General features: G+C 38.2%; 1 protein-coding gene across 1 annotated transcript; it reads right to left on the reverse strand.

The window, feature by feature from the left end:
• Positions 1 to 444: 444 nt before the first annotated feature.
• LOC306861382 (butyrophilin subfamily 1 member A1-like) lies at positions 445 to 15,821 on the reverse strand (the record flags this gene model as incomplete). The annotated part of the gene is made up of 6 exons (XM_079403608.1): positions 15,750 to 15,821; positions 14,903 to 15,253; positions 14,180 to 14,452; positions 13,844 to 13,951; positions 1,988 to 2,050; positions 445 to 968 (listed from the first exon to the last, which is right to left on the reverse strand). The coding sequence occupies exons 1-6, from the start codon at positions 15,805 to 15,807 to the stop codon at positions 445 to 447; spliced, it is 1,377 nt and encodes a 458-aa protein (XP_079259734.1). The 5' UTR covers positions 15,808 to 15,821.
• Positions 15,822 to 23,742: the final 7,921 nt, after the last annotated feature.

Genomic DNA, 23,742 nt, shown 5'->3' on the forward strand with positions numbered 1-23,742 from the left:
TCTATCTATCTATCTATCTATCTATCTATCTATCTATCTAGCTATCTATCTATCTATCTATCTATCTGTAGAGTGTCTATGATACCAGCAACTTCATAGCAACACTCAAGCAACCATCCAAACCAACCTAGCAACCACCCTGAGAACCCTAGCAACTGCATAGCAACATCTTAGCAATAAACCCGAGTACCCTATAAACTGCATCTATCTATTTTTTAACAGAAAGTTAAAACATTCTTCAACAGTCTTCAAAATATTCCGATTTTAATTTTTTTTAACTATTTCCAACTGAAAACCATCAAACTTTTACAACTTGTAAAAATTAAACATTTAAAACTTTCTGTCTTTGTTTCTCGAGCCAACTTTAAATCTAGTTATTGCTGTTAAACTTTTTATTGTGTTTTCTTTTCCTTCAGTTGATCATATAATCCACTGATCTCATTATTAATCACAGATGATCAGAGGAGTGGGGTTACTGTCAGACCCCAAACTAACAAATGGATAGAGTTTGTCTTTAAAAGACTGATTAGTGTAAGTGTAGATATGAGAGCTGGACTCAACATCATAAAAGAAGATGAGACCCTTCTTATAATCCACAAACACACCGATCCTCTCAGGATCCACTCTCGGAGAAAGAGAGAAATCAGGAGAATCACGAGCTAGATATCTCCCATATCTCAGTCCCAGGATCCAGTATCCTCTCTCAGGAGTCAGAGACATCACTCTCTTCCTCTCAGCTGATTCTCTGGTCACTCCTAAATACCACACAGTTTGTCCCGTCACCTGCACCTCAAAGTAGAAACACCTCGAGGAGAATCCCTCCATCCCAACAACAGCAAGATCATAATCAAATCTGTTTTTTCCTCGATCCTCTCCTTCTGTTTGTGTGTTTCCAAGCTTCACTTGTTTCCCATCATCAGACACGATGAGACGAGAATAAGCCGTATCAGCATCCAGAATCACATTCACTGCAGAAAATATTAAACATTCTGCTTTACAGAGGAGTATATCATAAAGATTATGACTATTATTCATTTTTATAGGAATCATGAGAACTTTACAATACAAACTAAAATAAAGACTCAATTAGATGTCAATAAATGTAATGTTTAATCTGTACATTATATTATATTATTGTTTATTCACTTTGTTGTTCATTTCTGGATCCACTTGTGATGATTTATTTTTTATTTTTATTTTTAGTCTTGCTTGTTTTTAGTTATGTATGTAAAATAAATAATTATAATAAATAATGTATTTTTTATCAATTATGCCATGAAACAAGCCTTTAATTAATAACAATGCTTCTTTACTTGTGTGCTCTTAAATACATGAGAGCTGAAAACAGAAAGTATGAAGTTATAAAGTCTTCATAACAGAATTCATCTTTAGATCAATAATTTCAATCACTGCTTGAAGACCAACAAAATACAAGAACATCTTACAGAGATTATAGCTTATAATTAAACATAATTATCTGTATACATATATGAATGCACAGTGTATTCATTCTTTGTTTTGCTAAATAATGTAAAAGTAATGGATTTATATTATAATAAGATCATATGAAATACTCACCTTTAGGTAAAATTGTCTTCAGACTTTGTAAAATTTGATCACGTTCTAAAGAAAATTCAGAAAAAGATGAGAAAAGAAGATTAAAATGGTATAATTAGTATGACTCTGACAAACGAGTTGTGATCATTGAGTTGAGTTAACATCACAGAAGTGTTCATCAAACACCATGAACCTGATCATGAACCGGTTTAGACTGAGATTACTGTCTTTAAACAATACTGCTTCTGCTAAGATCAGCTCTAGATTGTCTTTATTAAACCAGCCATAACAGCATCATTTTATAAACAACTGCTGACCATTTACCAGAAGATATACACAGAATAAATGAATGCACAGTTAAAACAGTGTTTACTGCTGAAAACAGACTTAAATCAATAATGAATTAATAACATAATGAAGACAGATTCACCTTCTTGTATTCTCCTCTTCTCCTTCTGTAGTTTATTGTATTTATTGTTTAGTTGAATTTGTTCTGCAGAAGATTCGCAATAAAGACAAGAGAAAACAGACAACATTCAGACAACAAACACAAATATAATTGTGATCGAGGAATAATAAATTATAGGATCTAAGATACACAGAAATATATGATACAATGTCTGTTAATTAAATATTTTGTGGATGAAAACACACTTGATATTAATACTGAATTATATTATTGGTCACACTTTAGTGTGGGGACCAATTCTCACTATTACCTCACTATTAACTATTGACTAACTATTAACTATTAACTAACTATTAACTAGGGTCTGGTATCATTTAAAGTTAATCAATTATAATTCTTATTGATTCACGTTTTTAATTCCAGTGAAGTTACACATTTAGATATAAAACATTATTCTGTGTCTCTTTTTGGAAAGTATTTAATTGCAGCTGAATGAACAGAAATCAGCAGGATACATAAAAACTGGAACTGATTAAGAGCAAAATACAGCTGCACCATTCGGATTTCTTTATTTTCTTTCTTTATTTATTTTTTGGTGCAGGTTGTGTTTTTTTATTTTTTTTACAATTGTGAAGAAAAATTCATAAAACAACTAAGCAAAATCACATGCACTTTGTGAATGAATGCTTGAATGCCTCACTCAAGATGTGCTTGTTTCATAACTGAATGAATCAGTGTTTAACTGTTTAAAGCAGATCTCTTAGAAGTAGTTAACACCTCACTTCTCACTGAGTCTTTTATAAATCCCCTGGAAACTGCAGTTTTTAAGAGCAATCTGGAGAACAACATACTGAGCAACTATACACCAATATCACATCTTTTTGCTTTTCTTCTAATAATTGAAAAGATTGTGTAGGAGCCATTTTCGATTGTAATGTTCTGTCACGCCACTAGAGGGAGCATAAACCGCTGCGGGTGCAATATTCTTTCGGCCGCTAGCGTGCTCGTGGCGCTCTTCCGTGTTTCGGCACCGCGGGAAATTTGAATTCGCAGAAGAAGAAAACAGCCGCGATCTTCTTCTTCGGTGGTTTAATTCAACGTGTTCTCAGCGGATTTATCAGAAGAATCAGAATCAGAATCAGAAAGAGCTTTATTGCCAAGTGTGTTTGCACACACAAGGAATTTGTCTTGGTGTTATAAGCTTCCAGTACAGAAAGTACAAACATACTTTCATTTATCAAAGAGAAGATACTTTATCATCAGTTTACCTTTAATGCTGAAATCACTTTAGTGCACTTTCTTTGTTTCCAAACTTTATTTATTTACTATAGTTCATCAGGATTTGTTTGCACACCAAATTATGAATGAACATGGCTGTAATGTTTCTGTGTATTATTTGTCATCATTAACAAGTTATTTGTTGATTACAAGCTAAATTATGAATGGACATAACCATTAATTTCATTGTTATAATGAGATCACATGTATTCAACAGCTCAAAATCAGACATTATATCTGCAGAACAGCCATATATCTGCCAAGAACAGCACAACTACTACAGTATTATAGTGTGTGTGTGTGTGTGTGTGTGTGTGAGTGTGTGTGTGCGTGTGTCTTTATTTGTGTCTGTAATAGAATCATTGTTTTTTGTAATATCTCTATTGTGTTGTTCTTGTAGAGAGCACTGTTTCTACTCTGCTTGTGGTGTTGTGGTCATCTTTTCCTGGTACCCTGCAGATCCTCAGAGACGGGTCAATATTTGACACATCAGCTACATCATGCTTATGGGATTAATATCCTGCCATGATTCAAAACTGAAAATAAAGTTCTGAAAGGTTGAAACTAAGTGTTCGAACACTCAAAATCTTACAAAAAAAAGTTTTGCAAGATCGAAAAATAAGTTTTGCAAGCTTGCAAAATGTAAAAAAAAATTTAAATATCTCTGCAAACATTGTTGTTTTTGAGATTTCCTTCTTCAGAACTGCAAAAAAACTTTACGATGTTGCGCAAACAATTTTTCAGAGTTTCAAATTTGTCAGTGTTCTCCCACTGTATTAGTTTGTTTTCCAGGTTTGAAACCTTGTAAATGGTGATCTGAAAACTGGTGTGCGAATAGGTGAAAAAAAGTTGTGAAACTCTGAAAACAGAGGTTTGCAGGGTTGCAAAGAGATAAATAAAATAAAATCTCTGCAAACATAATTTTGTTTTTGAGTTTTCCTTCTTCAGAAGTACAACACTCTTTTTTACGGTGTTGTGCAATATTTTTTCAGAGTTTCGAATTTGTCAGTGTTCTCCCAGTGAATAGTTTGTTTTCCAGATTTGAAACCTTGTAAATGGTGATCTGAAAACTGGTGTAAAAAAGTTTTGAAACTCTGAAAACTGAGGTTCGAAAGGGCGAAACTTATTACATTACATTACATTTGCACTCCTATTGCAGACTATTTTTTCAGAGCTGAGTTTACAACACCTACTTTGCGGAGATACGCCCACACAGTTGCGAGCTTGCGACTCACGTGATTTGTGGCAGCGTTGTCACGCAGCTCTGCTCTGAAACTCTGAAACTCAGACTGAGCGAAAATGAAGCTTCGCAACCTTGCAACTTAAACAAAAAAAAGCCTGGAGGGAGGGCCTTCTGCTCTTGGCCAATGCTTTGCTGTCTGCTGACGTACAGTCCAATCACAAGTCATATTTACTGGAAAGGTGGGATTGACCGACTGCTCCGCCAATGACGAAAGCGCAGAGGATACGCAAACAGGATGCACGGCTGTCTGGCCACATGGCGGTCCCGTCTAGAGCTGCAAGAACCACGTCCATGGCTGGGAGTGGGACTGGGAGAGAGGTGAAAAACTTTGTTAACAGTACCATGTTACTTATTAGCATGCTTGTGATCATCTCTGTAGTCACTAGCTAACTGAGGCTGTGTTCAGTTCGAATCTGAAACCGAGCAGATTCATCACTCCTCCTGACCATGCCTAACGTTAACCCTCAACATGCCATAGTGAAATGTTCATTTTCATTCATTTGGGTTTCGTGGGGTGAATATAGTATTTAGTAATATAGTAATAGATACTAGTATTTATTCCTAATGTTACTAGTAAGATTTTTTATTTTACTAGTAAGATTTTTAATTGAACTCTCCAGTGGCCGTTCTGACTAGTCATAACATAAGACGAGTAAAAAAGCAGTTGTGACTAGTAAAATAAAAAATCTTACTAGTAACATTCGGAATAAATACTAGTATCTAATAAATAGGTACTAGTATCTATTGAATAAGTACTAGTAGCTAATTTATAAGTACTAGTATCTAATTAATAGGTACTAGTATCTAATGAATAAGTACTAGTATCTAATGAATAAATACTAGTATCTATTGAATAAGTACTAGTATCTATTGAATAAGTACTAGTATCTAATGAATAAGTACTAGTATCTAATGAATAAGTACTAGTATCTAATGAATAAGTACTAGTATCTATTGAATAAGTACTAGTATCTAATGAATAAGTACTAGTATCTATTGAATAAGTACTAGTATCTAATGAATAAGTACTAGTATCTATTGAATAAGTACTAGTATCTAATGAATAAGTACTAGTATCTAATGAATAAGTACTAGTATCTAATGAATAAGTACTAGTATCTATTGAATAAGTACTAGTATCTAATGAATAAGCACTAGTATCTATTGAATAAGTACTAGTACCTAAAGAATAAGCACTAGTATCTAAAGAATAGGCACTAGTACCTAAAGAAAAAGCACTAGTAGCTAATGAATAAGTACTAGTACCTAAAGAATAAGCACTAGTATCTAAAGAATAGGCACTAGTACCTAAAGAAAAAGCACTAGTAGCTAATGAATAAGTACTAGTACCTAAAGAATAAGCACTAGTATCTAAAGAATAGGCACTAGTACCTAAAGAAAAAGCACTAGTAGCTAATGAATAAGTACTAGTACCTAAAGAATAAGCACTAGTATCTAAAGAATAGGCACTAGTACCTAAAGAAAAAGCACTAGTAGCTAATGAATAAGTACTAGTACCTAAAGAATAAGCACTAGTATCTAAAGAATAGGCACTAGTACCTAAAGAAAAAGCACTAGTAGCTAATGAATAAGTACTAGTACCTAAAGAATAAGCACTAGTATCTAAAGAATAGGCACTAGTACCTAAAGAAAAAGCACTAGTAGCTAATGAATAAGTACTAGTACCTAAAGAATAAGCACTAGTATCTAAAGAATAGGCACTAGTACCTAAAGAAAAAGCACTAGTAGCTAATGAATAAGTACTAGTACCTAAAGAATAAGCACTAGTATCTAAAGAATAGGCACTAGTACCTAAAGAAAAAGCACTAGTAGCTAATGAATAAGTACTAGTACCTAAAGAATAAGCACTAGTATCTAAAGAATAGGCACTAGTACCTAAAGAAAAAGCACTAGTAGCTAATGAATAAGTACTAGTACTTAATGGAATAGATACTAGTATCTAAAAAATAAGTACTAGTAGCATGAAAATAGATACTAGTCGGTTGAAATGATTAAATGTTAAAACGGCTTGCCATAAGCGGACTCATTATATTGGTCTCATGTATAACATTAGATTACTACATGCAATGCAACGTTTCTTCCCAAATAAGTTTTCACGGTTAGCAAAAGCTAACTTGGAATTACATCGGCAGCAAATGTAGGCTATTATTTCACCCCACGAAACCCAAATGAATGAAAATGAACATTTCACTATGGCATGTTGAGGGTTAACGTTAGGCATGGTCAGGAGGAGTGATGAATCTGCTCGGTTTCAGATTCGAACTGAACACAGCCTCAGTTAGCTAGTGACTACAGAGATGATCCCAAGCATGCTAATAAGTAACATGGTACTGTTAACAAAGTTTTTCACCTCTCTCCCAGTCCCACTCCCAGCCATGGACGTGGTTCTTGCAGCTCTAGACGGGACCGCCATGTGGCCAGACAGCCGTGCATCCTGTTTGCGTATCCTCTGCGCTTTCGTCATTGGCGGAGCAGTCGGTCAATCCCACCTTTCCAGTAAATATGACTTGTGATTGGACTGTACGTCAGCAGACAGCAAAGCATTGGCCAAGAGCAGAAGGCCCTCCCTCCAGGCTTTTTTTGTTTAAGTTGCAAGGTTGCGAAGCTTCATTTTCGCTCAGTCTGAGTTTCAGAGTTTCAGAGCAGAGCTGCGTGACAACGCTGCCACAAATCACGTGAGTCGCAAGCTCGCAACTGTGTGGGCGTATCTCCGCAAAGTAGGTGTTGTAAACTCAGCTCTGAAAAAATAGTCTGCAATAGGAGTGCAAATGTAATGTAATGTAATAAGTTTCGCCCTTTCGAACCTCAGTTTTCAGAGTTTCAAAACTTTTTTACACCAGTTTTCAGATCACCATTTACAAGGTTTCAAATCTGGAAAACAAACTATTCACTGGGAGAACACTGACAAATTCGAAACTCTGAAAAAATATTGCACAACACCGTAAAAAAGAGTGTTGTACTTCTGAAGAAGGAAAACTCAAAAACAAAATTATGTTTGCAGAGATTTTATTTTATTTATCTCTTTGCAACCCTGCAAACCTCTGTTTTCAGAGTTTCACAACTTTTTTTCACCTATTCGCACACCAGTTTTCAGATCACCATTTACAAGGTTTCAAACCTGGAAAACAAACTAATACAGTGGGAGAACACTGACAAATTTGAAACTGAAAAAATTTTTGCGCAACATCGTAAAGTTTTTTTGCAGTTCTGAAGAAGGAAATCTCAAAAACAACAATGTTTGCAGAGATATTTTTATTTTTTTTTACATTTTGCAAGCTTGCAAAACTTATTTTTCGATCTTGCAAAACTTTTTTTTGTAAGATTTTGAGTGTTCGAACACTTAGTTTCAACCTTTCAGAACTTTATTTTCAGTTTTGAATCATGGCAGGATATTAATCCCATACATGCTCAGAGGGTTTCTGCAGGTCTTAACATGTCTTCATTTACCCTTACACAAATGAATGCATTAAACAAGTCTTAAATTCATAACATGATGGCATTAAATATTGGATGCAAAGCAAAACATTAATGAATCTCTTCCTCTGTATTTTGTCTTGTTTTCCGATACATATATCAAACATCTTTCAATCAAGATATGTTTATTTCAGATGCAAATGTTATTGAAGTCTTGAAAAATGTAATACAAATTGAGTTTATTCTTAAACAATAACAAATATCAGTCTATGAGCTATCAAAACTTTCCTTTAAATTAAGGTAACTTTTATGTCAAATGGCAGATATTAGTTCAGAAAATCACTTCAAACAAGACTCTGTATTTTATGTCATTTTGTATCTCCAGTAAATGTATCTTGCACTTGAAAACAAGACAGAAACACAGAGGAAGAACATCCGTTATTTGCAGCATGATCTGAAGCTGCAGTAAAAGATATTTCCATGTTCTCGTGTCTGGAGCAGAGTTTCTGTGCAGTTTTGTAAAATGAATTAAATGATGAATATCTGTCAAACTCTGAAGTTAATAAAACTCGTTGTGTTTCACTCCAGACATTTATATTCTACAGAACATATTTGTGTTTTTCTCATTTGTTCCTCAGATTTGCTGTACTTTGGTCTTAAAAATGTCTTAATCTTCATAAAACCTGCAGAAACTCTGTTTTCTTACACATTAAACTAAATATTTGACTTGTTGCAGACACCACTGGTACACTGCCTGTGCCCTCGCTGTTTTCATATTATTGGTCCCACGTGGAGCCTCTATCAGACTTTTCAGAAAGCAGAAATTAATTAATTTTTTGCCCTCTGTGTAGGAACTACATACAGTATATGCCACCTCTGCCTGCGCTGGCCTCACCTGCAGACCGCACTGGACCTGTGGAGACTGCTGGCAGGGGGTTTGTACTGGACCACTAACACAGAGCTCAGTGACATAATAAAGCTCTTAAGAGCTCTTTAGAGCTCTTAATAAACACCATGAGAAGAAGGACATCCTCAGGAGAATGCAGCAATGGTCCACAATTCCTCTACTGATCCAAACAGCCTGCTCCATTCAACCACAAACCTGCACTTTTCACAATATGTTAAGCACCTGGCCAAACTACTGAACACCTGGGCCCGTATTCATGAAGAATTTTAGTGCTAAGAGTTGCTCCTAGTAACAAAATTCTAAGAAAATTCTTAGAAATGTGGGTGTTTCCTCTTCAAATTAAAGAAAAGATCCTAGTAAAGAAAAAAGTAATTCAGAAAGCATCTTAACCCTTAAAAGAGGTCTTAAGGTCCAAAATAGTTAGGAGTACGGACGAGGACTTTTAAGGAGCTTAAGAGTTTCTTTAGCAGCGGAGAAAATGGACGAAACATGAATTGGAAGAATAAATGTGTTGCACACAATGCATGACATTGAGTTAATAAGACACACATTAGATCGTGCAGGGATCATGTTTGTGATGATCTTATTAAAGACATGCTAACATCTCAGACACCGTGCTGAAATGCCATAGCGCCAGAAATGGACATAATCACTACATTAACATATTTGACAACTGGAAAAATGCAACTATGCAACAGTGATGATTTGGGTCTGTTACAGCACTTATTAGGCTTATATGTCTCTGTTAATTTCCTATAAAACATGGTAAGTATGACAACATGGTAAATAAAGAATATATATACATATATAATGTGTGTGTGAGAAAGAGCGGGAGGAAAAATTCCGCCTGTAATTTCAAAGTGAAGGCTTATAATATACCCTACTCTTAAAAGCGCTCTTGAGAGTTGGTGGTTGGCTTTGCAAGATCACAATACCAGAAGACGTAAAGCATCCTGTAATTCTCTCCAAAGATCAGCATATTTCCAAGCTTATCCTTAAGCACATCTATAAACAGATTGGTCTTGGTGGAAGCAAAGTACTGGATCATCCACGACAATGCAGCTGCCAGGAGAATCCTTTCGAGTTGCATCTTTTGCAGGACACAGAAAGCGAAATTAGGTGAGCATCTGATTGCTGACTTGCCTGAAGAAAGGTTACTTCCATTTACCAATATAGGAGTGGATTACTTCGGTCCGATTGAAGTAAAAAGAGGCCACTCTCTCGTGAAACGTTATGGTGTAATTTTTTACATGCATGGCCAGTAGAGGAGTCCATTTGGAGGTTGCTTATTGCGCAGGTTCATTTGTAGAAGAGGACAAGTGTCACATTTAAGATCTGACAATGGAACAAATTGTATTTGGCACAGAAGGAAAATTGAGAAAAGCCCTTGCAGACTTGAATCCACCTGTGGTTTCACACGATGAAGGTACATGGGAATGCATCATAAAAATGGTAAGAAAAGTATTGTCTTCAGTTCTGTCAAACACTGAATGATTGTCACGGTTCATGAATTCACTGGTTTCTTCATGTCTCGTGTATTGTTGTTCTCTGTGTGTGTGTGTGTGTGTGTGTGTGAGTGGGCGTGACCGCTCACTCCAGTCATCAGCGCGCCAGCTGATCTCAATTCCCACACCAGCTGCTGCCAATCTACTCACCTATAAAGTCTCACTGCACTTTCCTCTCCTTGTCAGATCGTTGTTTGATGTCCTCCGTGTCGTTCTTCGTGTGCCGTCTGCATCAGTGTTCCTGGTCCTCGTCTATCTGGAGTCATCGTGGTTATCGTCTGTCTGGATGTTCACCGGCACTGGATTCACCGTCTCCACTCATCACCAGCACGCTGTCCATCTTGTCCCTGCGCCACCATCCCATCCGAGAGACTGTATTGTATTTGTGTCATCTGACCATTAAATATTATACTCACCTGCATCTTTGCTTCCGCCCCGTTCTTGTGACAGAACGATCTGACCAGAGAGATGGAAGCAGCAGGTGGAACTACTTCTTCGCGGGAGGACTTCCTAAGGTCCAGCATCTCTCGGCTGGAGGCCCAGGAAAAGAGCATGAAGGAGTCGGGACAGGCGATTCGTGCTCTTGTGGCGCAGGTGTCTGAGCTCACCCAGCAAATACAACATCTGCAAAATCCCGCTGCGCCACCCACACCGCCAGCTCCCTTCGTACCACCGGAGAGCGTCTCCTAGTCAGAGCCCCGCCTACCAACTCCGGAACTATACAGAGGTGAGCCGAACTTTTGCCGTGCCTTTCTGACTCGCTGTGCTATGCATCTCTCCCTGCAGCCCAAGACCTTTGCCAGCGAGCAGACCAAGGTGGCGTTCGTGCTCACGCTGCTGACTGGGAGAGCAGCACTATGGGGAACAGCGGTGTGGGAGAACCAGGATCCATGCTGCGCCTCGTTTCAGACACTCTCTGCCGAGATGAAGAGAGTGTTTGACCGCGCGGTCGCTGGGAGAGAAGCCGCGCGGATGCTGGCGGATCTCAAACAGGGGGAGAGATCCGTCTCTGACTACTCCATCGAGTTCAGGACCTTGGCAGCAGAGTGTCAGTGGAACGAGGAGGCGCAGTGGGATATGTTCCTGCATGGGCTGGCTGATCGCGTCCTGAATGAGATCTATGCCCTGGACCTACCCCCCACACTCAATGGGCTTGTCGATCTGGCGTTGCGTGTAGACTCCCGACTCTCTCTCGTCGAGCGGCGGAGGTTACCCGCTCGGCTTCCTGGGGAGACGTCTACACCACGAGCCAGCGGCAGGGACGCGTGTGGCTTTCTACCAAGAACATTCCTCTCCGCTCCGTGTCGAATAAACTTGCTCGTTCATTGGCCCGTTCTCTGTCACCAAGATCATTAGCCCGGTGGCAGTCTGCCTCAATCTTCCTCCAGTGTACAGGAGAATTCATCCCGTGTTCCATGTATCCAAAATCAAACCCGTCTTTTATGCCCGTATTAATCCGCCAGCCCCGGTTCCCCCACCGCCGCGACTCGTAGAAGGGGAACCCGCTTATTCGGTTAATCGTATTCTGGACTCAAGGCGGAGGGGACGCGGATTTCAGTACTTGGTGGACTGGGAAGGTTACGGTCCAGAGGAGAGAAGTTGGGTGCCTGCTAGAGACATTCTGGATCACTCCCTTATTGATGATTACAATCGACAGGTAAGGGAGTCTGGAAACACCAGGAGGTGTTCCTAGGAGAGAGGGTACTGTCACGGTTCATGAATTCACTGGTTTCTTCATGTCTCGTGTATTGTTGTTCTCTCTGTGTGTGTGTGTGTGTGTGTGTGTGTGTGTGTGAGTGGGCGTGACCGCTCACTCCAGTCATCAGCGCGCCAGCTGATCTCAATTCCCGCACCAGCTGCTGCCAATCTACTCACCTTTAAAGTCTCACTGCACTTTCCTCTCCTTGTCAGATCGTTGTTTGATGTCCTCCGTGTCGTTCTTCGTGTGCCGTCTGCATCAGTGTTCCTGGTCCTCGTCTATCTGGAGTCATCGTGGTTTTCGTCTGTCTGGATGTTCACCGGCACTGGATTCACCGTCACCACTCATCACCAGCACGCTGTCCATCTTGTCCCTGCGCCACCATCCCATCCGAGAGACTGTATTGTATTTGTGTCATCTGACCATTAAATATTATACTCACCTGCATCTTTGCTTCCGCCCCATTCTTGTGACAATGATGAGGGATTGCACACCTTTCTGTGTGAAATAGAGGCTAGTTTAAATGATCGACCCCTTACTAAAGTGTCTGATGATCCAAACGATTTGGAGCCACTCACTCCCAACCATCTCCTTACAATGAGAAAAACACCAGTCCTGCCTCTCCTGGGCTGTTTGATGAAAAGGACCAGTATGCAAGAAGAAGATGGAGGGACCTCTCTGACCTCTTTTGGAAGAGGTGGATGAAAGAGTACTTGCTTCTTTATCAGGAAAGGCAAAAGTGGACAAAGGAAAGACATCATTTTCAACCAGGTGACACTGTGGCCCCTCGCGATTCTTGGATGCTTGGAGAAGTGCTGGAAACGTTCCCAGATCAAAACGGTTTATTTAGATCTGCAAGAATCCAAATGAGTGTAATAACAAGACCATTAACAAGAATGATCCAAGAAGACCATTATGCTGGGTACAAACTAAAGATTTTATTTTTTTTTTAAATCTTGTAAGATCTTCAAAATGTGAGAGACCACAAACATGATAAAAAAAATAAAAAAAACAAGATTAAACTGTTTTGCTCCTATAGTGTGTGGTGTCCTCGGGGTGCCCCCGGCAGTCTGATTTTCGCTAGTATGCCGCCCGCAGTTGGAACCAGCTTCCAGAGGAGATCAGATGTGCTAAAACACTAGCCATATTTAAATCTAGACTTAAAACACATCTGTTTAGCTGTGCATTTACTGAATGAGCACTGTGCTACAATCAAATAATTGCACTTTATTTTATTTTTTATATTTTTATTATTATTCTCAGATGTTTTACTTCATTTTAAATAATAATTTTATCATTTTAAATTTTTAATGGGAAGTCTTGGCCTAATGGTTAGAGAGTCGGACTCATATCCCAAAGGTTGCGGGTTCGAATCTCAGGACCGGAGGGAATTGTAGGTGGGGGGAGTGAATCTACAGCTCTCTCTCCACCTCAATACTATGACCAAGGCACCCAACTGCTCCCCGGGCGCCGCAGCATAAATGCCCACTGCTCCGGGTGTGTGTTCACTGTGTGTGTGTTCACTGCTGTGTGTGTGCACTTTGGATGGGTTAAATTCAGAGCACGAATTCCGAGCATGGGTCTCCATATTTGGCCATATGGCACGTCACTTTCACTTCACTTTTGAATTTTTTGCTTTTATTGTGATTATTTCTATGATCATTTTAATCCTTTTTTATGTAAAGCACTTTGAATTACCATTGTGTATGACATGTGCTATATAAATAAACTTACCTTGCCTTGAAAATTAACCCCATACTGCCTTATTTGCAAAAAAAAAAGAAAAAAAGAAAGAAAACAAGCATTTTACCTTTGTATTTATGAGCAAACACAGCTATCAGTATTCCAGCAATCACACCGAGCACAACAAAAACTGAAATCATGATGACTGATGTCCTCCAAGAATTGAACATATTACCTGTAACACAAAACAGCAATTAATCACATTGCAATTAATCACACTGTGTAAATCAAATTATTATAAAAGATGATTACAAATATATAATGTTCAGTTCTGAATGTGTACATAGACATGTTTTAGCTTTACTTAACAGACTAAGCTGATAATCATTAAATCCTTTTACTGCATCAAATATACCATGAGAACATGACACACAATTACAGTAAGATAAGTGTCGGTAGTTACTTGTGGTGATCAGCAGTGTCTCCAGCATGTGATGCTTCAGTTTGAATCTGCAGTGAATCTTGCTGTCTCTCTCATGTACAGTTATGGTGTGTTTTGCACTGAACCGGTCTGTGTTTCTGTGTTTCTCTGTAGTTTCGGACCTCAAACTGACTCCTTCATTGTTCAGCCACTCAAGATCAGGTTCAGGATACCAACCTTCAGATTCACACTGTAGATGAAGCCCTCCTGAATGATCAAACCCATCTACAGTGATCACCGGAGGACGCCCTACAGCTACAGATAAACAAGAAGTACATTATGTTGTTGTTCTGACATTAAGTTAGTTAGAGCATGTTAAGGCTGGAATATACCACACAACTTCTGTCCTGATTTACAGTCTGAACAAACTGACGCTAGTTCCTGACAGTCAGAGCCAGTCTGCAGATTAGAGTTGACAGATTTCATAGAGAATCAAAATTCAGACTTTGATTCCATCCAGTCAATATGTTTGATATCTTCAGCTGATTTTAGAGCACATATTGTTTTCATTTGTGACATGTCTCCTCACAAGGTGCATGTTTCTGTGTGAGTTTGTTGTGATCCTCAGTCATTCAGTGTATGATGGCCAGCTTTTTACACTATTTACAAAGTCGGTAAGTGTATGATGCCACGTGTTTTAAAATCTGATTCAGATATTAAGTTGTGTAGTGTATTCCAGTCTTTAGTTTTGAATGGTTTTCTCACCTTCAACACTGACATTAACAGTGGTGTCATCATACCGGGATTTGGACTGAATAAAACACTTATAAAGTCCTTCATCAGAGACTCGGACTGATGAGAGTTTGAGTGATGCATCTCCTCTCTGTAGTTCTTGATGATTCAGTCCTGTTCTCCCTCTGTAGGACTGACTCTGATCTGTGTTTCTGTCTACATGATCATCATAGAGATGCACTAGTGAGTCTCTCAGATCAAGTCTAAACCACTCCACTCTCATGTCCACAACACTGATGTTGGGTTTGACTGAACAGGGCAGAATCACATCTTCTCCAGCTACAGCAAGCACAGGACCTGCAGCTCCCACGACTTCATACTGCTCTGTGAAAGAGAAAGAAAGGTCTAATTAAAAGTGAACCTCCTGTCAGTTGAACTGTCACCCTTCAGCAGGACAAGTGTTCCCATGTAAAGCAGTAACTGTCCTTCTCCACACAACTCTGGACCTGAACATGTCTGCCTTTAAACACTGCTTGTGCATATTTCTCTCTGTTTTATTAAATATTATTAAATGGCTCTCTTTGTGAATTCTAAGTTTATTCTAATTAGTCAGTACTTCTGAACAATGACAGTTGTCTATGACAATGTTAAAAAACTGACCATTCATCCAGGAAACCTACAGTTTCTGTTCTGTGGTTAATAAAATAAGTAGCCATGTAATAAATGGCATAATGTGACATTAATGTAATATTACAGTGAGCCAGTCATTATCACATAAACTATGAATTAAACCATAATTAGGCCTATAAATATAGTTCTGCTGGACGATGAATAGACATGAACACACACTTCAGCTCTTTATATGGGTGTGAATAATTACCTGCTCTTGAATCTGTGATTCCACTAATAATCAGCAAAGTCAAACAAATGAGCCTCATCTCTGAAGGACACAGATGCTAAAATGAAAGAAGAAATAATAAGTATAATAAACAGTCATCTCGTGTTAACATGCATGTGTTGGCTCTGAATACTTGCACATTTATACTTATGAGATGAATACAATAATTTACACACAGATCTAGAATCAGTTAGTTAAATTAATCCAAACAAAGCAGGACCAAATGCACAACGTGTATCTACATGTAGTATAACTTGACTTTATCTTTTTTTTAAGTGTTTATATAGTTCAGTATCACTTAAAGACCTACCTAACCGGTTAAACACATCTGATCTCAAGTCACACTCATGATAAACACACAATTGACCGTTCGTAAAGAGCTTGATTGACAGGCGATCTGACCAATCAGAACGCAGAGATTATGCACCGCCGATACTATCCGCCATCTTGCCCAAAAGCTACGGCCTGTCTCCATAGATCCAAAATAGAAAATAGATCGACTGAATTGAAACTTTGTCAATATAACTAAATATAAAAATGTGCGGCGGGTTAAGCTGTGCTGTTGTTGGCTGCCACGGTAACGGCAATAAGTTAAGGTATTCCTTTAAAGTACTTGTTTTGGTACCAGAAAACCTCTAATATCCGGCACTGTATGATAGGCTTGCAGCGTTTATGTTAAATACTGAGTGTTAAATAATAAAATAATATGTTAAAACGTGGCGCTTATCATTCATGACACAATCCCGTGAATTTGGCCAGATCGGGAGCATATGCACATGTGCGCTCATCTGTTTTTAATGCAGCTCTCCTCACGTCGCTTCATGTCATCTTCCCAATCATTAAACTATGATAGCAGGCATGTGCGGGGGGGGGGGGGGTAGGGGGGGGGGGGGGGGGGGCAGGTGCTTGAGCACCTGCCCCTTTTCCCCTTGATGCCCGAAGTGCCCTTTTGTCAAGGCAATTTAAAAAAATTTAAAAATTGTAGTTAAACGCCCTTTTGTGAAGGCCTGCCCAATCTAAGTATTACTAAAATTAAATAATAATATTTTAGCCTTAAATTAAATTATCCACATGATGACCTTTCACCTGACGATCTCATTCAGGACTATCCCTCATGTTCAGACAACTTTAGGATGCCTTCAATAACGTCCGCGGCTGCCGGTAAGTGGCGTTCTCAGCGGTGTGCTTGTAAACTTATATAATTGAATTATTATTATTTTACGAGAACGGCGTGAAGAGATCATGCACAGCTTGTTTATATTGCTGTGTGTAGCCTGTGGAAGCCAGCTTAGCTGCAGCAAGGGGCTACAAGATTTTTGTTCAGTGTTTTCCTAATGACATCTTATGATTGGTTATAAAGGCTATTACGAACACCCTTTCCCCATTTTTATCACAGAATAATTCAGGAAATATATATTATAGTTTTTATACTAAATGATATGTCAATCAGTACTGCATTTTTCATATAGTTTATTATTACCTGAAGATAACTTGAAAAACACACATAAACCATATATTTTCGCAATCCTATGTTTATTGTCTTCACGTTTCATCAGTAAAAATGTTTCTGGTTTTTATTCAGCTCAGCTATAGCGATAGCCGTGTGAGTTTGTCCATACATCAGAAGTTTCTGCGCTAGAGCCTCCTCTGGCTTCGAGTATGAATGAAACATGCACTGCACGAGTGTTCAGCTCTCCTGATATTCACATCTCCTCGTTTGGATACGAATAAAACGTCAGGTCATGTCTCTTTTAATTTAAATCTAGATTTAAATCTAGAAACCTCTATGTGAAAACACCTGCTCAAGCTTGAATAAAGTGCGGGGGATGAATTTACATTTTATTCAAATTAATATTAAATAAAAAATGCAGCTAAGGTAGTTCTACACACAGCAATAAAAACAAAGGTGCTTGTTCTCTTTCGTTCTTGCTGTTTAATTGAGAAAAGTTTAAAGCACGTTGAAGTGTCTTGTCTTTTTTATGTTATCTGACTAAAAACTATTCATACTTTGAACTATTATAATTACAATATTTATTTTAAAAAACGTAGGGTGCCTTAAAAATAATTATCACAACACTGGTAAAACAGGCTTATCCTGTTAACCTTCACCCCCATTTAGGGCCTCGCAGGTGAAAATAACCTACCTAAATTAAAATGGTAACAGTTTGTGACAAAGTGTGCTTACACAAACAAATTAGGTATCTTTGGAAAGAAGAGACTCTGGGCTTTACTATCTATCATCCAGAGTTGATAATGCTCAAAAAGATAAAAAGTTATAGACACAAGTTAAAATATTTTATATATTTTTAATATTTTTTTTTATTTCATATACAAATACATGAAATAAGTCCTGGAGCAATCCAGAAAAGTAATGGATTGAAACCCACATGTCTCATGAGTTCATATTTCAAATTTGAAGAAGATACCATGAAAAATGAGATTCCTGCAATATTTTTTCTGAAACTATTTATAGTGCCCCCCACCCCCCTGTTTGAGGAAAAATAACCACCAAATGGATTGCAGAATTATACAAGCTATTTTAGTCATTATACATGTTCCTGCATAGTTTTTCAATTATAAAATAATAGACAGATTTATTTGAGCACTAAAAAATACAAAAATAATTATTTGAGTAATAAAAAAGGAAAAAAAAATAGAAAAAAAATGCTTTGTATATAGTATGTATACTGAAGTATTCTTCGTTATTCGTTATTACAATGATAAATATCACTGCCAGACGTGAAGTGATATTGCCAGACATGGTCATAGAGTCAGTAAACACACGCTGATGTGCTTCATTCAGATGATAATAAAACAGATGGGCCATATAATCAATAATAGCTGATCAATGAATCACAATGATAGCCGTCATAGAGTCGCTAATAAACACGCTGATGTGCGTCCATACATATTATAATCATGCAGACACGGCCACATTCCCCACACAATACACTCACACACATATAAAAAATGTAGAAGAAAAAAAAACAGTTTTTTATGGATAAAGCAGATCGCTAAGTTACGGCCCGCTCAGATGACAGCGTGCGTGAGGAACACATGTGCAATGTTAGAGCGGCATTGTTTGTCGGTCATGGCAACAGTAACTAAGCGTGGGCGGGTTTTGCGAACGGTCAAATTGTTCAGGTAAAGCCAGGCTCACACTGTGCGATTTTTAAAAGTCTTTTGCGATTGCTGCTTGTCACACTGTACGAACATGATCCCCATGTCAGACTGTAGGATCTCAGTTGTCTTAATGTCAGACTGTACGACAGTCAAGACGCGACAAAAACGGACGTACTTTTTTTTTTTTTTCAAAAACGGACGTACTCAAGAAGACTTGTCCGGAGTTTTACATCATCAATACGTGACCCGCGTTCTCTCGCTATAATGGTAGCTAGCAAACAACAGCAACGTGTAGCGTTAGTTTTATTAATTACATGCCTTGATGTTAAAAAAAAACAAAAAAAAAACAAAAAATACGACGTGTGTGGAGCAAGTCATGGCTGGGCAAAAGAGGACTTTATGGACTTCCAGTTCTACAGAGCGAACTTGAGGTAATTTTGTTATTCGAGTTTAAACATCCTGCCCCTTAATAAATAAACTTTAAGTAAACTTTACGTTGTACATATATTGTTTTTTACAAATAATGAATGGTTTGAAGTTGTCGCGCTAATTGCGTCATCAAGTTCAGTGCTCCTATTGGTTCTTGGTTTGACGGTCGTCGTAGGAGATGTCACACTGCAGGAAACTTGAGGAAAGTGTCTGAAATCTTCTGACACTGCCAGAATTTAATCGGAGGAAAAAATTTATCGCAACGGCCATTAATCGGCTGTCGGTGAACATGTCAAACCAGCGATCTAGACGACCGATTTTAGCCTAGGATTATAGGAATCTTTTAGGATGTTAGGATTTTCAAAATTTGTCTCAGACGAACAAATCGTGGCCAAAATCGCACAGTGTGAGCCGGGCTTAAGTGTGTTTCTCGACTTACCTTCGACTGAACATTGATGCGTTCACAAGAATCTCTGAATAAATTATTGCCATGATTATATGGGTATTAACTAAGAGTTGATACGACAGTACGTACAGATCAAAAATAGATTATTCCTGTCTCAGTTTTGCTTTCATCTATAACTAAAGGATCCAGCTGAAGACACGCCTCCACAACACTCTCTGATCATAATCCAGCTGCTGCAATCAGTCTCTGTTTACAGAAGTGTGTCTTATTCTGGCTTTGACTGCAGGACTTTAATGTTTTTTTTTTATTTTAATTTAGATTATTAGAGCTTACAGATCATGAAAATCAAAAATCAGTATCTCAAAACATTAGAATATTTACATTTGAGTTTCAATTAATGACCATCCTTACAGTATAAATTCTGGGTATCTCTTGTTCTTTGAAATCATAATAATGGAGAAGACTGCTGACTTGGCAATGATCCAGAAGACGAACATTGACGCCCTCCACAAAGAGGGTAAGTCACAGAGGGTTATTACTGAAAGCTGTGGCTGTTTACAGAGTGCTGTATCAAAGCATATTAAATGCAAAGTTGACTGGAAGGAAGAATTTGGGTAGGAAAAGGTGCACAAGCAACAGGGATGACCGCAAGCTTGAGAATACTGTCAAGCAAAGCTGATTCAAACACTTGTGAGAGCTTCACAAGGAGTGGACTGAAGCTGGAGTCAGTGCATCAAGAGTAATCACGCTCAGACGTCTTCAGGAAAAGAGCTACCAAGCCACTTCTGAACCAGAGACAACATCAGAAGCATCTTACCTGGGCTGTGGAGAAAAAGAACTGGACTGTTGCTCAGTGGTCCAAAGTCCTCTTTTCAGATGAAAGTAAATTTTGCATTTCATTTGGAAATCAAGGTCCCAGAGTCTGGAGGAAGAGTGGAGAGGCACAGAATCCATGTTGCTTGAAGTCCAGCGTGAAGTTTCCACAGTCAGTGATGATTTGGGCTGCCATGTCATCTGCTGGTGTTGGTCCACTGTGTTTTCTGAAGTCCACAGTCAACGCAGCCATCTACCAGGACATTTTAGAGCACTTCATGCTTCCTTCTGCTGACAAGCTTTATGGAGATGCTGATTTCATTTTCTAGCAGGACTTGGCACCTGCCCACACTGTCAAAGGTACCAAAAGCTGGTTCAATGACCATGGTGTTACTGTGCTTGACTGGCCAGCAAACTCGCCTGACCTGAACCCCAGAGAGAATCTATGGGATATTGTCAAGAGGAAGATGAGAGACACCAGACCCAACAATGCAGATGAGCTGAAGGCTGCTATCAAAGCAACCTGGGCTTCCATTACACCTGAGCAGTGCCACAGACTGATCACCTCCATGCCACGCCGCATTGAGGCAGTAATTAAAGCAAAACGTTTTGTGTCAGTCACAGCATAAATCTATATTATATACTAATAAACAAGTTATTTAGAAAATTTCTATTATTATTATTAAATTATTTAGGCCAACACTGTAAAAAAATGCTGTGGTTTCTACAGCAAATTTTTACATAATATTACCGTTTAAACATTTTACAAGATGTAGCTGTAATTTGCAATGCATTGTGGGATTGCGTGCACACCGTTCAAATCAGAAATCCAGCCGACTGGAGCAGCGCTAGAACGATTGAAGATTAGAGGCTTTATTCATAATTCCTGGTAAGTTCACTTAATTTTACTTAAGACATATATCCTTTTATCTCTATTTAAGTTCATGTATAAGCGATATCACGTCACAACAGCCTGCTATCATGACATTTATACCAGCAGCCTTGGTAATGTGCAGTAAGCTGGAAATTGCTATCATAGCACAGTTAGGCTAAATGCTGCATTTTTCTCATTTTTGCAGTTTGATTTTCTTATTGAGAGCGTTTAAAGTAGTTTTTACCCAACTTTTAATGTAATGCCCAGTGTGAACGATTGTCATAGTAACTACTATCTGTCCAAATAACTGATGAACAGCAAAATATGTGAAACTTCATTTGTTTGTGTGTTCAACTGTCCCACATTTACATTTAGTCATTTGGCAGACGCTTTTATCCAAAGCGACTTACAATTGGGGAATACAAAAAGCGATTTATCTTGAAGAGGCAGTCAGACAGAGGAAGTGCTCGTAACACCAAGTCTCAGTCATTGTTCAAATAAGTACAAGCTAGTAGGTGGAGAGAAAGTTTTTTTTTTTTTTTTTTTTTTGAGTTTAGGATGAAGTCAAGTACTGCCGAAAGAGATGAGTTTTCAGTTGTTGCTTGAAGGTTGCCAGAGATCCGGCGTTCCGGATAGGGATGGGAAGATTATTCCACCAGCCAGGAATGGTGAACGAGAATGTTCTGGAGAGTGATTTTGAGCCTCTCTGTGATGGTACCACAAGGCGTCGCTCACTAGCAGATCTCAAACTTCTGGAGGGGATGTAGGTTTGTAATAGTGAGTGGAAGTAGGAGGGTGCAGAGCCTGTGGTAGTTCTGTACGCAAGCATCAGTGTCTTAAACTGGATGCGAGCTGCCACTGGTAGCCAGTGCAAGGAGATGAAGAGAGGTGTAACATGCGCTCTTTTGGGCTCGTTGAAGAAATATTGTGTCAAGTCAATGACACAAATTTTGTGTCAAGATGTCAAGTCAATATCCCATATTGACTTGACATCTTACTATAACTAGAAACTACATGTAAATGATAAATTGTGTCTATTGCCACTGTAGTTGTACTCGACATTAAAGCTTGTCCTGATCGTGGATTTTTTTAATGAAAGACATCTTTACATGCTCGATTGGATTAAAACTTGAGTGAAAAAAATAAAATAAAATAACTAGGGAAGCATTGAAACGCAAGACTATTTCTGATTTTATTACATTCAACATAAAAAAAATAACCTTAACGGCACACGTAAACTCACGGAAGAAACACGAGGTAAATGTTCAAACTGTTGAGTTTATTTATAACATATGATATTATTAAGTAGCATAAGCCAGCTGTTTTTCTTATTATCACGATTGCAAATGTTACATAGTTCAAAATAATTAGTTAACATTAAATTACTTACTTTTTAGACACAATATTGACTGTTGTTCTATTTCACCAACAAAAATCGCTCCAAACAAATATAAAAGCAAAACTCAGCTGTGTTTTTACTGAATTATTCAGCATTTTGAACGGATCGGTACAATTAATGACTCAATTGACTCTTTAAGTTATTTGCTACCAACTAATGGTGATTTAGTTTCACGTTTAAAAAGTATCTTGCATTTTTACAACATTTATTTGTAATTTCAAAAATTGATGTAAAATATTCATGTCATAACACAGTTGTAATTTTTCATTATAAATTATTTGATTTGTGGTACAGTTCTAAAATGTATTATTATAAATTAATTTATTAATCAAATGTAAGAATTAGTTTATTTTAAAATATGTGACTTTTCGGGTGTTCATTTTGTTCTCATTTATGTAAATGTATTTAAAGAAATCACAAGATCATTTTCTTTATTTCTAGTAGGTGCAAAGAATAGCAGCTGATGTGGAGAAATGTGTGATGCTTCAAGACTCTCTGAAGCTGATTATATAATGTATTAATTCTGTTGTAGATCATTTGATAAACTTGTATTTTAGATTATATTTGATATTGAAATACTGTATTGTAGGTTACTGTTACGGGGCTGACGAGACGTGAGACGTGCGGATCCATATGCAAGGCTTTATTATAAAACATGGTCAAAAACAGGCAGGGTCAGACATCGGCAAACAGGTATGGCAAGGGCAAGACAGAGAAATCCGTGGAACAAGCAAGGGTCAACGATCAGCGAACAGTATCCAAAGGGGCAAGGCAGAGAGATAATCCAGAGACGAGAGCAATAATCCAAACAGGGAGCGAACAGAGTCCAAACGGCAGAGGCAAAGGGTAAATCCAGGAAACAAGAGCAGGGTCAAACACGGCAGGAAAACAAGGCAAGACTAAGGCTAAGACAATGACTATGGCTCTGTAA

The sequence above is a fragment of the Barbus barbus genome (assembly GCF_936440315.1).
Source record: "Barbus barbus genome assembly, chromosome: 4".
NCBI lineage: Eukaryota > Metazoa > Chordata > Actinopteri > Cypriniformes > Cyprinidae > Barbus > Barbus barbus.